Genomic DNA, 14,468 nt, shown 5'->3' with positions numbered 1-14,468 from the left:
ATTCAAAAACATTGAGACAAGGTAATATGATTTAAGTGCCCAAGCAATTAGATTGATTCTAAAGTTATGGTTTCTTAAGCAACTGAAGTTGAAAGGAGGCCAACATTGGTACAATTAACAATATTTATATGAAAAACAAATCCAGTTAACCTATCTTAAAATATGCTTAAATTGTTTTGTAGTAAAGACAATTATATTAAAGACAAATAAAATTAAAAATACGATGTTATTTTTCATAAACGATCTGATTCTATCTGTTTGGATGGAAGTAGTTGTAAACATCATTTAATCATGGCATTAAATATTGGTCTTAACAAGATCGGATTGCGTTGTATGAATAACCAACATAAACAGTGATTGAAATCAGTAATATATGCTCGTAAGATTTACTTAATTTGCATATTGAATACAACCTCTGATCTGTAATTAAGCACTCCTTTGAGAGCATTGTCAAACGGCACTTTTGTGTGCTACAAGTCATTTAAATTGGAAGTCCCAGTGCCAATGCCAAGTTGAGGACGACTGACGGCTTCAAAAAATGAAACTATTTGAACAATAGGGAAACGTTCGACATTTCTATATGTTTGGAGTTTTATATGATTTCAAATGTCACTACCAATCTGCCACATGCATTTGTCAGGCAGACAGCTATTCTACAAGTCCGAGTTCCTTAGACTAATATTCACCCATAGGGCTCCAGACGTGCTCAACACTGATTATCTTTTAAACTGAACACACTTGAGATCAAACTTTGCCTTCGCTGGAAATTTTGAAATGCAGCATATTTAACCAATTTAATAGAACGATAAATATATGAACTTGGTATGCAGTGCCTATTATACATGCATTTCTATGTTAATACTAAATTTAACATTTGTCCACATGGGCAATGGCCTTTACGAATTTATGTAAAAAATAGACTTTGAACACTTTGAAACTAAACAAGCAGACGATTGTTCATACCATCTCGTAAGCGTTCAAGTTTCTGTTTTTATCACTTTGTTTCCGGATACTAAGTTTCTATTTAATAACACGCTACTTACAAACTTCGACAACCAGCCTCGAGATTCAAACAGCACGCATTATTACCCCTTTGGATATATCCGTGTTGATTAGATTATATTAGCAACCGTAAGGAAATTATGTCAATCGGACGCAAGATAAATTTCAAATGGTGGGCTTTATATCCGTCTGCACTAAATGGTATTAGTATTGTAAAATAAGTAAGAATATCATTTACGTATAAATGTTTAGTAGCAATTTAGGATGCATCCTTTCTTGCAGCGAGATATGTTATAAAAACAGAATAACAGGTTAATTAAGACTGTTCAAAAACAATCATGCTATTACAGGCATTAGTAATATTCCATAAAAAGATAATCCTTTATTGGAGCATATTTGTTTTAAGCTATTTTGACGTTACAGTGGGGGTTTTGTGTTACAGAAAGTAATAAGCTTTTTCCATTGTCGTTAGATGTTAAGACAGATGCTAAATCTATTCATTTATGAACGTTCTGATAAGTGAGAAACGGTAAAAATGCATTGATATTCTTAGAATATCAAACACAGGTATAAACATTTATTTTCGCAAGTATAAACTTTACTTCACCTAGAAAAATAGAACCGAAACCCGAAGTACAGTTTACTTCTCCGCTTCAAGATGAATTGATGCTGGAAAAAAATGTTGTTTTTTTTTTATCAAAATTCCTTGCTATCCGAACACTTCAAAATGGAATCATTTGTACACACATAACTTATTTCCGGCAGTCGATTGTCAAGGCGTCACCTCACATTCTATATTACACTACATGCAGCTGCATATGCCGTTACTGAAAGTGTTAATAAACAGATCTAGACACAGTCCAAAAATATATTGTTGTTTGAAATTGGATATATGATGCATATTAGGTAACAGATAGCATATTCGATTAATTATCTCCTTGATAAAGGTCAAAAGTGAGTTTTGAGTTATGTGCTATATTTTGTATTTACTTACGTTTCAATCCTTAATGTGATATTTGTTACAAAAGACTGTATACTATAAGTAATAACTTTGTAAATTGGGCTTCATAAACTGTTTCCCTGGATAATGTTTGTATAAACAATGGCTTTTTATTTTTTGTAAATTTTTCGTGAATGGTGAAATTCCTGCGTATTCTATAAATGCTACCATGAATCAAAATGAAACAACAGTGCCGAGGAGCGGACAACAATCGCCCGTCTGGTGTTGTTTTTGTCGAAAAGGAGCATACGAGTATCTGGACACCTATTACACTCAGACTTATGTACCTTGCATGTGCATATAAGTTCTGGCAACATGTGTACAAAGTGTTACCTTTATTTGTGTTTGAGTTATGGCTTAGGTTAATGTTTTTCGAACGACTCTAACGACACCACAACTGTCAGAATACATCGACTTTTATTTCGATAGACTGACGAGCTAAAATACAAAAATATTACTTCTGGGATTGTAAGGTTGAAACAGACATCGTTACTCGATTCATATAATGTTTGTTGATTAAAGGAAGTTCAACCATCAGGGAGAACTATCTGTTTAATTCCATACATTACGCAAACACTGTGATTTTTTAGCATGCCATTGGAAGTGAAATTGGGGAAATGGGTTTATTCGGTGTAGTTTAATTTCTCTTGGAGCTTTTGATGCTCATAGTGTGCTCTAAGGTCGAAGCATGTGTATTTATCTGCTTAACCACAGCAGTTCTTCTCAGTTTGATAAAACGTGTTGAAGTATGCAAAAACTACTAATGATGTACGCATGATATAATTGAAAAGTAATCTTAAAACCTACCTGATATATTTTAATATTTATTGATGTGTTTTTTTAAATTAAAATACTACTTTTTAAGACGTCTATTAAGTAGCAACACAAACTGGTCGTTTTAAACAGTAAGATATCTTTCGGATAAATTGGCATCTTGGAAATTAATGGCAGTTAAGTATGAAGGGAAATTAATTATAAATGAAATCATATGAGTTATATCGCAATTGAAATGAAGTTCCCAGGTTCGTTGAAAGGATTGTTTGACCTGCAATTAAATTTCCTTTGGAGTTTCTGGGGGTTATCTCGACTGAACACTTAATGACTAATTACACTAAAGCAATAAGGATAAATGGCAATCATTTCATTCAGATTCCAAGATGAATAATAACTATCTGCTGATCTATTTAAACACAGTGTAATTTCAATGCAGTAATTAATCTTAATGGCGTCACGAGTTGAGCTATTTTATGCATAATTGCTTCCGGAACAGCTGCTTTGAGCAGCGTACACAGTGCAGCTATTTGTTTATGATACTTAAAAATAATTGTTTCGTGATTGAGAGGTTTACCACCCCAATGGTAAAAAGTAGACGGATCATAACTGTTCAATAACAAGTATGCGGATAAACTACAAGGTAATTGAATTATGCCGCACCCTTGTCCTTGAGACTTGTCCTCAACATGGAACAAACCAGTTACTTCGTCCATTTTCATCGTGATTGACTTTTAAATACTCGGGTTGTTTGTGCTGTAAATGAATTGAATTTCTTGTTTCTTGAAACAAAAGGTTATCGCTTATAAAGGCGAACATATTGTTGCTTCATCGATTAGTCTCCATTCGAAACATTTCACTGTTTTCATATAAGAAGTGAATATTTAAGATTGGTGATCGAGCAGTTATAAACATCTTTGGAGTAATTGACAAGGTGTTGATAAATATACAGGTTACTTCTGGAAAATTTTACTATGCTAGTGACGTCTCTAAACGTACTTTTCTCACACAAATACTAGATAAGGGGTGATTATACTGAAAATGTATTGAAACACAGCAAAAAAAGCATATATACGCCCCGTCTGGAACTTTCGTTCGTTTGAGAACAGTTTTCTCTAGTCGTCAAATTTTCTTACGTGCATATTTAATCCCTAATTTCATTGCCAGTGACGATCATAAGGTAGCATGTGCGCAACTTATAATAGCTTGCTCATTTACTCATTCAATATTAATATTTTTAACAAAGGCTTAGTGCCTTTCAAAGATTGGTGAACAGAATCTGAAATTTTATAATTTAGTAGAATTGCCTTTCAGTTTAACTCCTTCCAGTGATCTGGGTTTTTTTTCTGCATTAATCTTGCCGTTTGCAACAAAAACGCATTGCTTGAGTTCTTCATTCCAGTGCTAAATGAAGTGTGTAATGATTGATTGCCGGTAATTGCAGAGAATAATTAGTTATAGGTCGTTTGCTGCTGTTGCAAATAAGCAAATAAGACATAAATAATTGCATGGAACTAATAAAAATGGAGAACTTTCAAGCAAAAAAAACCAAAGGACCAAAGGGTACAAAACTATGAATAATGCCATATGCTTTCAGAATGGCAAAATTTGAATAAACAATACCTCTTCCTTGTAAATTTTAATTACATAATATCTGTGTTATTTACGTTGATCAGACATTCAGAAAATCTGATTTCAAACTGGGGGTGAATAATGAATATGAATAAATACACGATGGCTTTGAGCGTGAAAATGACAGTTTAATACGTTTAGTTTCTTACACATTCTTTCTTCCGATAACGGATCAAGATATGAAGGTGTCCGGATAACTGTCCTAGTTATGTTAAATATTGAAGAAGGTCTTCGAAAAAATAGTAAATACTAATTGAATGAAAAAAATGAATTTACAGTTCCTATTTGATATTGGTAATCGACGTAAATGTTTGGTAGTGCTTGATCTAAAAATTGTATTCACTTCTCCCTTAGATTACGTTTTAAGGTGATGGAGATTTTCATGTCTTGTGTTTGTTCAATAACTGGCAAATATTTAGCGTCTAATGATAACGGATCTCTTCCTTATTTTTTTCAGGTGGTAAAAATGCTCGTTATCGTGGTGGCCATGTTCGGTATCTGCTGGCTTCCACTCCATGCCTTCATTCTCGTCCTCGACTTCTTCCCTTCAGTCGGTGAAACCGTCAGTGGAAGCACCCTAACTAGCCTCTTCATTAGCTGTCACTGGCTTGCCATGTCCAATAGCTTCGCAAATCCCATTATCTACGGATTTACCAATGAAAGTTTTAGGGTAAGATTGCTTTGTGTATATACGTTTAAGACATTAATATGTACAAACAATTTGTCAATCATACCCGTTCCATTTTTAAGCAATTTAAGGCTTTCTACTTTTGATCACACTTTTAACTTATATTTTTTCATTAACAAAGCCAATGCTAATATACAGAATTAAACAAGTATATTCGGGTATTGTACGCTTTTGTCTTATTTATCTCAATAACTCCGTATTTCAGGCTGACCTCGTCACATTGTTTTATATGTGGTTCCCCTGTTGCGTCTGTCTAACTAAAATGATGCCTCGATATTCGAGTGGGTCCACTTACGAAACCGTCGTCTTCCGTCGTCAAAGTTTATACAAACAAGGAGCCAAATTCAACGGAACGTACCAAACGCGAACAGTGCGAGCCCAAAGGACTAACGAGTACTTTCCAAATCGAAGTCGAACTCGGTTTGAGTATGTTGACTTCCCATGTGCTAATGGCAAGGCGGTTGTCAACGGCAAAGTTGATAGGGTAAAGAACGGTTGTGGACAAAGAGTGATAATGTCCTTAGAGAAAGACTATGTCAGATTGAAGCCTGTGGATAAAAATTCCATAAGTGCAAATTCTGAACCTAGTGTTGAGGAATCGTGATTGAATGTTTTTTTAAATAAAATGTAATTTGAAGTTATTATTAAAAGGATATGATATAGTTGTTTCATTTGGTGTTTCTACCGGGACAAAGATGCATCCCGCAATTATGTAGTATTGAGAAAAATCGCCACAATAATGGTGTATTTCATATGTATGGAGTCGGACAAGAGACCAATGTAGTTGATTTTGGTTTACAGTAAGGTCGATGCAATGAACCAATAATTTAAGTGTGTCAAAAAGCCCTTTGAATAGCATGCGTAAAGTCTCGTGGTAAGTTTAAAGATTGGTGTATAATAACATTTTGTTTTATCTCGAAGTCAGTATTTAGTCATCTGTAAGAATAGACGATTATGAAGAAATTGAGTGTCGTGCAGATAAAAAGGCGATATCCAAGCATTCCTATTCAGTGGTAAAGAGGGCAATTCCTTTTAAATTCAGTAACTCTGAGACGAAATGGCCGTTGGTCTCGAAAACTGCCAGCATTTATACGTTCTTCGGTGGTTATGATAACCAAGTATCAGAGTAACAAACTTTTACCAAAACACCGACGATCTAATAAACGGACAAACCAACCGACCGACTGTATGGTGACTGATATAAAACCCCTTGCAAACTTTGTTTGCGTGTGTATACTCCTGTTCGACTCCTGTAACAAGTATCTGAGTAATATTTTTATAACTATGGGATAATTGTCTTCAAATTTTTCGGAAGTTTGACGGACCAATCAAGCGACCTAAAAACCGTATGGGGACTGATATATACCTCCTTGCATACTGTGTTTGCGGTTGAGTACACGGACATAAATTATTGCATGGAACTGATAAACGTGGATAATTTTTAAGCCAAAACCAAAGGACCAATGGTTATAAAGCTATGAATAATGACATATGCTTTTGGGACAAATACGTCTTGCTTGTAAATCTTAATTATAGCATTTCTGTGATATTTCTGTTGATAAGACATTTGGAGAATGTGTTTACTCATAATGGGGCTCTTTCAACGAATAAATACAGGATGGCATTGAGCGTGACAAAATTTTGAGATAGCCTTCACCAATGGAGTCCGCTGGGATGCTGTAACCAATTTAATTCTGACATTTGTCTGATGAGCTCTGTGGTGCGATATTCAACAGAACGTATTCAATACATTCAATTTGGATTGGTCGCACGTAATGCACATACGGCATTTGGGACATTTGTGAATGCCGAGTAAACTAACCTAATGATATAAAGCACCCAGACTCGTGATTGCTTGACGTCATAGCATTTGCCATTTTATTTTATAACGGATTTATAAATCATCCGTTCAGATTCATTGGCCATTATGACGCCAGAAAACGTCATGGTCGTTTAAACTTCAAACATGAGGGAACCATTCTGATTGGCTTCGGGCAAAATAGTAATGAAAAAAGTGTGTGTCCAACTGTTTAATTGAAAGTGTTTTATCATAATTTAAACAAACATCTCTTAATAATCAGTATTCGATACAGTCAGAGTCCAAGAGTTTCCGAACTGATTGTGTTTGCAACATCTGAAGCACGTGTAGTTTAATGGAGCATATAATAACCTTCAAAGTTTTAGTCTCAGTTCTGTCGTGAGTATTTTTTTATTTGATTTAACATCGCTTATCTATATTTGGCTTATTTGTTTTTACTTTTGTGTGAAATTAAGAGAGCATTAGTTTGACTTAAAAATAGAAACATTTAGAACCAAATAAATGATGTAAACACAGTCACTGCGTTTGAGCTCTTCACACAAATGCGATGGGACACGTACTCAGAGTGTAAAATACAGGGCAGGGTCATACATTTATTAAGCACATTTGAATTAATGATTTGGCAATATCATTAAATTAATTTACAAGTTTTTAGAAGCTAATGTGGTCAAATTGGTGTCCTCTACACGAACATTAAAATGAGAACCATCAACTGAAAAACAAACACACCGAAGCATGCATTCGCTTAAGAGTTTTACAGTATAAGCCCAAATGGTTTTTCGATCTCATTCTGCACAATGGTGTGTTAATGAAATGCAGCAAATGCAATCTTACAATATTTTTCATTGTTACAGTAATGATATCATGTCAAACTAAGAAGATACAGGCAAGGATAACTGATTTACGAATATTGCCGATGAACTTGATTATGTTTAATGGTAATTCCTGAAACACCTAACGTTGACATAAGAGTAACAGTGATACAGTCGACACACAGTCATTACACACACCCCTCCAAGGTATTAAGTTGATATTTACATTCAGTTAGCTTTTATGTAAAATATCTAGTTTCTTTTCTTCAAGATCTTCTAATAAACTTCGACAACCAGTCTTGAATTTCAATAATGACACTTTTTTCTCGTAGTATATATTTGCGATATAAATTGGATTATTACGACAAATGTTAGGTAAATTTGTCATGCGTACCAAAGATATATTTCGAAGTGTGGACTTTATGTCTATAGTAACTTATATTAGTATGGTAAAAGCAGGTTAGTATATCAGCCATTCGATATTTTAAGTAGCAATGGCGGATACATCCTTTCTGGAAGAAAAATGTTTAAGAGCAATAAAAAAACAGGTTCATTAAGATTGATCCAAAACAGAATCGGTAAAAACAACCCTGTCACATTCCCCCAGCATCGGCCTTAGTGATATTCTAAATAAAGAAAACAATTTCATTGAGTCGTCATTATTTCAAGTTAGTTTGTCATTACAATTGGGTTCAATGCTACAAAAGTATTAAGCTATTTTCAACGCCGTTTAATGTGAAGATAGATGTTAAATATATGTATTAAAGAAGTTTTTATTAAGTGGGAATTGTTAAAACACGCATAAATATTCTAAGAATATCACGAACATAATATTATATAAATATTGCATGGCTTCCAGTGTGACAGTATATATTGTCAACATGAGGGAAATACTGTATTTACCCGAATGTTGACAATATGTACTGTCACACTGGAAGCCATAATATATTTATTTTATTATACCGAACACAGTTACATGTATATAAATATATAAGATTTTTACCATTACACAACTTTCAAATTAAATCAATTTATTCTGTAATTATTGTTTGTTTACATTATAAGCTGTCATTTTGTTGCAAATGACTTTTAGAAATAATGCAAACACCGGTTGTAACCAGATTAACAACACATTTTAATAAGCGCCTACCACCTCAGCCTTGGGAAACCAAAAAATGCCTATTTTAGACCTTTTTGTACTTTTGGAATCTTTATAGACTCAACTAATGTATTCCATCGGCCTCCGTATGAGAAGCAAAAGGTTAAGAATTCAGTTTCCACTGCCTATGATGTCCTGAAAAAAAACATTTTTTTTCATATCGTAGTCGATAACTTGAACCGTTTTGTTATGCAATTTTATTTATTGTATGGGTATCAGCTCTTATTATTAATGCGGCCATTAAAACTTCTAAAGCGCACGCGCATCTTTTCTGCGCAGGTGATATTACTCTGCCAGTCAATATTACCGGGTAATATTTAGAGGTTAATACACGGCGTAGCCGGGCCGTTGAGTGATAATTGGCCCGAGTGACTCATAATGGCCCGAGACGGCATCACCCAAAAATCTAAGGTGTTATAGACACATTTGCATAAATAGTTGCGGTATATCAAGTAAAGTGTAAATAAATAAAACTAATCTAGAAACAGTTTTTTCCCTATGACAAGAAAATATGCTAAAGGTGAATTCATGGTTGTTTAGAATTGGAAATTGGATATAAGATACATGTTATGAAGCACACTATATGATATGTATTTCTCCTGATTGAGGGCAAAAACGAGTTTTGACTCGTGTGATAAATTTTGTATAAACGACCGCTTTAAACCTATCCCTTCTTCACGTTTTTTTGTAAAAGCCAGTATTCCATAACGTCTATAAATTTGTATAATGGGGTTTGATGTATTGACTTCCTTGATATTTTGTTGTAAATGATTCGTGAATGGTGATATCCTTTCGTAAACTAGAAATGATACCATACGATACCATACCACAAAAATAAAACAAGAACGTCGAGGAGCGAACGCCTTACGCTTGTGTGTGGTTGTTTCGGATCGAAAAAGTGGCATAACTCGACAAACATTAAAATCAGAATAAAAGTCCTTTTTGTACATGTTTATACGTGTGTGTATTGTTTCTGGAAAACATGAGTACCAGGTTTCATATACTTATGGTTTACTGTGTTGTTGAGTTATGGACAAGGTGAAAGTCTAAAACGTATCATAATACCTATGCCTTTTTTCTCCGATAAACAGTCGAGCTAAATTGACAGTGCAAAATTATAACTTCTAGGTTTGTTAGGTTAACACAGACACCGTTACGTTCATCCTTATATGTTTGTTGTTGAATCATTTGATTTACCAGGGCGTATTGTTTGGTCAATTATAACGAAAAGACTGTGCGTTTTAAACACGGTACTGTAATTTGGGAAGTTGTAGGGTTTATTTTTTTGATGTATTTGATGCTCAGGATGAGCATCAAGGTCGACACATGCGTTGTGTTTGATGCTTAACCGAAACAATGTTTGATTTCAGTTTGATTAATCGCGTTCAATTATGCAAAAACACGAATGGGTTATGCAAGATACCATTTGAGGAGCATCCTTAAAATCAACTTGATTTATCTCATTATTGGTTGATGATTGTTTAATTGAATAAACAACTTTTTAAGACGTCTATTCAGTAGCAACACATACTGGTATTTAACATATCTTCTCTTATAGATGATTTGGCATCTTGGAAATGAATGACAGGGAAATTATTTACAAGTGAAACCATATGAGTAATGAGGGCATTTGAATTAATGTTGCCAGGTTTAATGAAAGAGTTGTTTGAACTACCATTAAGTTTTCTCTGGTTTCTCTGAGGGTAATATTACCTGAATACTTAATGATGAATCACAATAAGTAGTAGTTCGTACAATATGGGAAGATGGCAACCATTTCATTCTCACTTTTATTTTTCAAGATTATTGTAATACTATGGTGATGTATTAAAAAAACATTTAGTAAAACTTCAATTAACTAGTAAATCTTAATGACGTCAAGCGGAGTTGAGTCAATTTTTATGCAAATTTGTTTCAAAACAATTGCCTTGAACGTCGTCCACAGTGCAGCTGTTCATTCACGATCATTGACAAATTTTCCCTCGTAATTGAGAGTGTTCCATATGTTTCGTCTAACACCCTTATCAGAACGGTAACATGTAGGCGGATCAAAGTTGTTCAGTAATTAGCATGGTGATAAAAACAAGATTAAACGCAAACTGACACTAAGCGAGAGATATACATCGTTCAACACAACACAGACAGACCACATTCAAAACAACACAGGCATATGAACATGCATTATCAAAAACAGTAGCACACGGTGGTTACTAGTTTTTGAATATTCAACATATGGCTTGCCTCATCATCTACTTTTAATTTAAATGTTAGAAACACAGTATAACAATGAAAATTATGGTGTGAACAACAATATCAACATTCAATTGCGCAGGAATATGCTTTGTTCTAAATTTAGAATTTCATTGATTGAATTGAAATGTAAAACATAATTCGACTTGCAATTTAGGTTCTGTAATGCGAACACCATTTCTAACTATTAACAGGACCTGTGTTACCAGATGGTATACCTCTTTATCAATGCTCGTCATGATAAGTGAAAATGAAATAAATAATCATAAATATTTTTATAACAAAACAAGCTAAGGTATAAACATTTTTTCATAAGTCTAAACTACATTTCTTCTGTCAGAGTAGAGCCGAGACAGAGCGTAATGAGGTTGCAACCACTTTCGTCTTTCAAAGGGGAACTAGGGATTTAAGTGGTTGGTTCGCAGTGCGTAGGAACCCTAAATTGGACAATTATCAGTATGCAGTCTTCCAAATTAGATTCATATTATTTGTAAGGCACGATTCGGATGGAAAGTGGAGAATTTAATTCACAACGGGTGAGGGGCAGGTGTTTATACCACGTGGTGTAGTTTATTCGTTATATTTAGCATGAATGATGTTCAAGATATAGATAAAAATAATTATAAAATGATTTGATATCAATGCATTGCAACACTAAACCAATTGTATAAATACATATTTGTCTTAGGCACTGGTTAACAAGTCAACCAATCATTTAACAATTAGACGTTAGGGATCATCAGCAAATTGTTTTACAATCTAATATTAGTCCAAAGGTTATCTTTCTTTTAGTTTGCGTACATAAATGCTTCCATTGGTAAATAATATGTTTTGGATAAAGATTGACAACTCAATATGCATTTCGGGTAACTTTCATCAAATGTAAGAGAAAAGAGAGCGTTAACCTGTTGAATAAAGATAACATCTAAGAAATATCGACAATCGGATACACTTTCTATCCCCATAATACCAGTGCGTTTAATGAATTGCTGTAGGCTTTCATATATATGTAACAGATGATAACAGTGATTTTATCTTGTTAATTGTCAAATATTCGAATTGTGTTATGACACTGAAAGAATATCAGAGCTTTAAAAGTATATTGTAATAAATTGGAACTTATAATGGATTCATCGTTCGGAGGGACAAAGAACGCTTGCCCTACTACACAAATCAGGTTTCAATTCAATTCTGGTTTAAAATCATGTTTTTATGAATAAGTTGAAGGGAAATGTAACCGACAAAACAAGTTTTAAATAAAGTTTTTTAACGTTAAAACACAACACCTAACTAGGTTAAACTTCTTTTGATATGGTTTGAGACTAGTCAAGAAAATAATATGTATTATAAGATTAATCACGATTGTGATATATTGTTTTGAAAAATCAAAGTTCAAATAGGAAATTTATCTAATTGAAATAAGCTGCGTCAGTCTGTTACGCTTTTGCGCTTGAGCCATATAATGGACTTTTGGGAAAAGCTGAGTTTGTTTGGTGTAAAGTAATGAATTTAATGTTCTCAGTTTGATTGATCGTCTTATTTTTTTCAGAAAAAAAACATGCTAATAGAAATACAATTTCAAGTGAAGGTTAAATATTTATTTTGTTATATGTTCTTTTTATATATCGAAATATCCATCCTCGTTGGTGTTTCTCGGTTTAACTGATTGCTTTTACAAAAGACGTTTATCCTGGAAGAAATCATACTTAACTTAAATCACAGACAAGTTGGTATCCTTGGATTTTATGACTTCTAAGTACGAAGGGAAATTAATGAACAGTAAAATCAGGTGTGTAATTCGGAAAACTAATGTACATATCCAGATGTTGTGAAGGGTCGTTTGACCTGCAATTCAATGGCATTTAGTATCTTAGAAAAGTAATTTACACTTATCTGTTAATGGTCGACTAAATTAAGTAATACAATAAGAGAGACATGGAAACATGTGATAATAAGATAAGATAATAAGGCTACAAACTTACGTGTTATAAAATATGTTGTCACGACTGTCAAGTCAATGCATAAGAATCAACATATAACAAGAGCTGTCGTAAGACAGCGCGCTCGACTACGCCGCTTTGACTTAGAAGTTAATACAATAACGATATAATTTGTGCCTGTCAAAAGCAATAAAACAATCAAATTAAAAAGTGAACAAGAATCGCGATGTGACAAAACCAGGTTTTTTAATGATAGGCAGAAGAGATTCAGTTTCAACTGCTTTCTTTTATATTTTGTAACAGTGACCTTGATCCTAAAGGCCCGAAACATAATCCCATGGAAGTCCTCAAAAGACTCTTCCTACATATCAAGTTTAGTCACAGTATGTCAACCATAACTGAAACAGTCATCTATTTTTAGTAACAGTGACCTTGACCCTAGGGGGCCTAAAGGCAATCCATGAAAGCTCTGCATAAACTTGTCCTATATACCAAGTTTGGTCACACTATGTCAACCCTTACCTGAGTTATTCAGCACTAACCATATTTCTCATTTTAGTTACAGTGACCTTGAACTAGACCATAGCTCTCGGGGCCCAAAACCCAATCGCAGGAAAGGTCTCTATAAACTCTTCCTATATACAAAGTTTGGTCACAATATGAAGACCCTTACTTAAGTTATTCAATACCAGCCCTTTTTCTAATAATAATAACCTTGACCTTGATCCTAGGGGTCTCAAACGCATTCCAATAAAAGGTATCAATAAACTCTTCATATATACCAATTTTGGTCTCTTTATGTCAAACCTAGCTAAAATTATTCGATACATAAGGTGACTTTGACGCTGCCCTCCAACCAGCCCGCCCGAACAATGACGCAATTCATTCAAATAACTTGTTTTCCCTTTAAGAAAATGTGGTTATGAATTAAAAGATGTGCCTTTCAAAAGAAATTAAAAGAAAAATTAAAAAAAAAATCATTCAAGGGCCATAATTTGTATGTAGGGTGAAAATGGAGTTATGTTCCTTGATGTAAGATGGTCGTCAATAATTATGCGTAGTATTAAGTGCATTGAATGAAGAGTATAAAAGGTTTTTTTATTTAAATCCCAACTTGTCCTAAAACTTTAACCTGCCCTAAAACTTTAACCTAAGTCAATCAGGGGCCATAACTTTTATTAAGGATCATATGGTCCTGAACAATTGTGTGAAGTATTAAGTCAATTGAATGAACGGTATAGAAGTTATCAATAAATATCCCAACCTGCCCTAAAACTTTAACCTAAGTTCCATAGTCAATCAGGAGCCATAATTTGTATAAAATATAATATGGAGTTATCTTACCTCATTATGTGATGGTCCTGAACAACTGGGTGAAGTATTCAGTCAATTGAA

At 33.8% G+C, this 14,468-nt stretch overlaps 1 protein-coding gene across 1 annotated transcript in view; it reads left to right on the top strand.

Annotated features, from left to right (window-relative positions):
* LOC128217295 (RYamide receptor-like) overlaps positions 1 to 5,755 on the top strand; it is an 87,171-nt gene extending 81,416 nt beyond the window's left edge. The window contains exons 2-3 of the mRNA XM_052924342.1: positions 4,863 to 5,075; positions 5,299 to 5,755. Coding sequence (XP_052780302.1) covers positions 4,863 to 5,075; positions 5,299 to 5,697 — 612 coding nt within the window. The 3' untranslated portion in view covers positions 5,698 to 5,755. The remainder of the gene's footprint in view (positions 1 to 4,862; positions 5,076 to 5,298) is intronic.
* Positions 5,756 to 14,468: the final 8,713 nt, after the last annotated feature.

The sequence above is a fragment of the Mya arenaria genome, chromosome 2 (assembly GCF_026914265.1).
Source record: "Mya arenaria isolate MELC-2E11 chromosome 2, ASM2691426v1".
In the NCBI taxonomy this organism is placed as follows: Eukaryota; Metazoa; Mollusca; class Bivalvia; order Myida; family Myidae; genus Mya; species Mya arenaria.
This window is presented reverse-complemented; position numbering and strand designations above follow the sequence as displayed.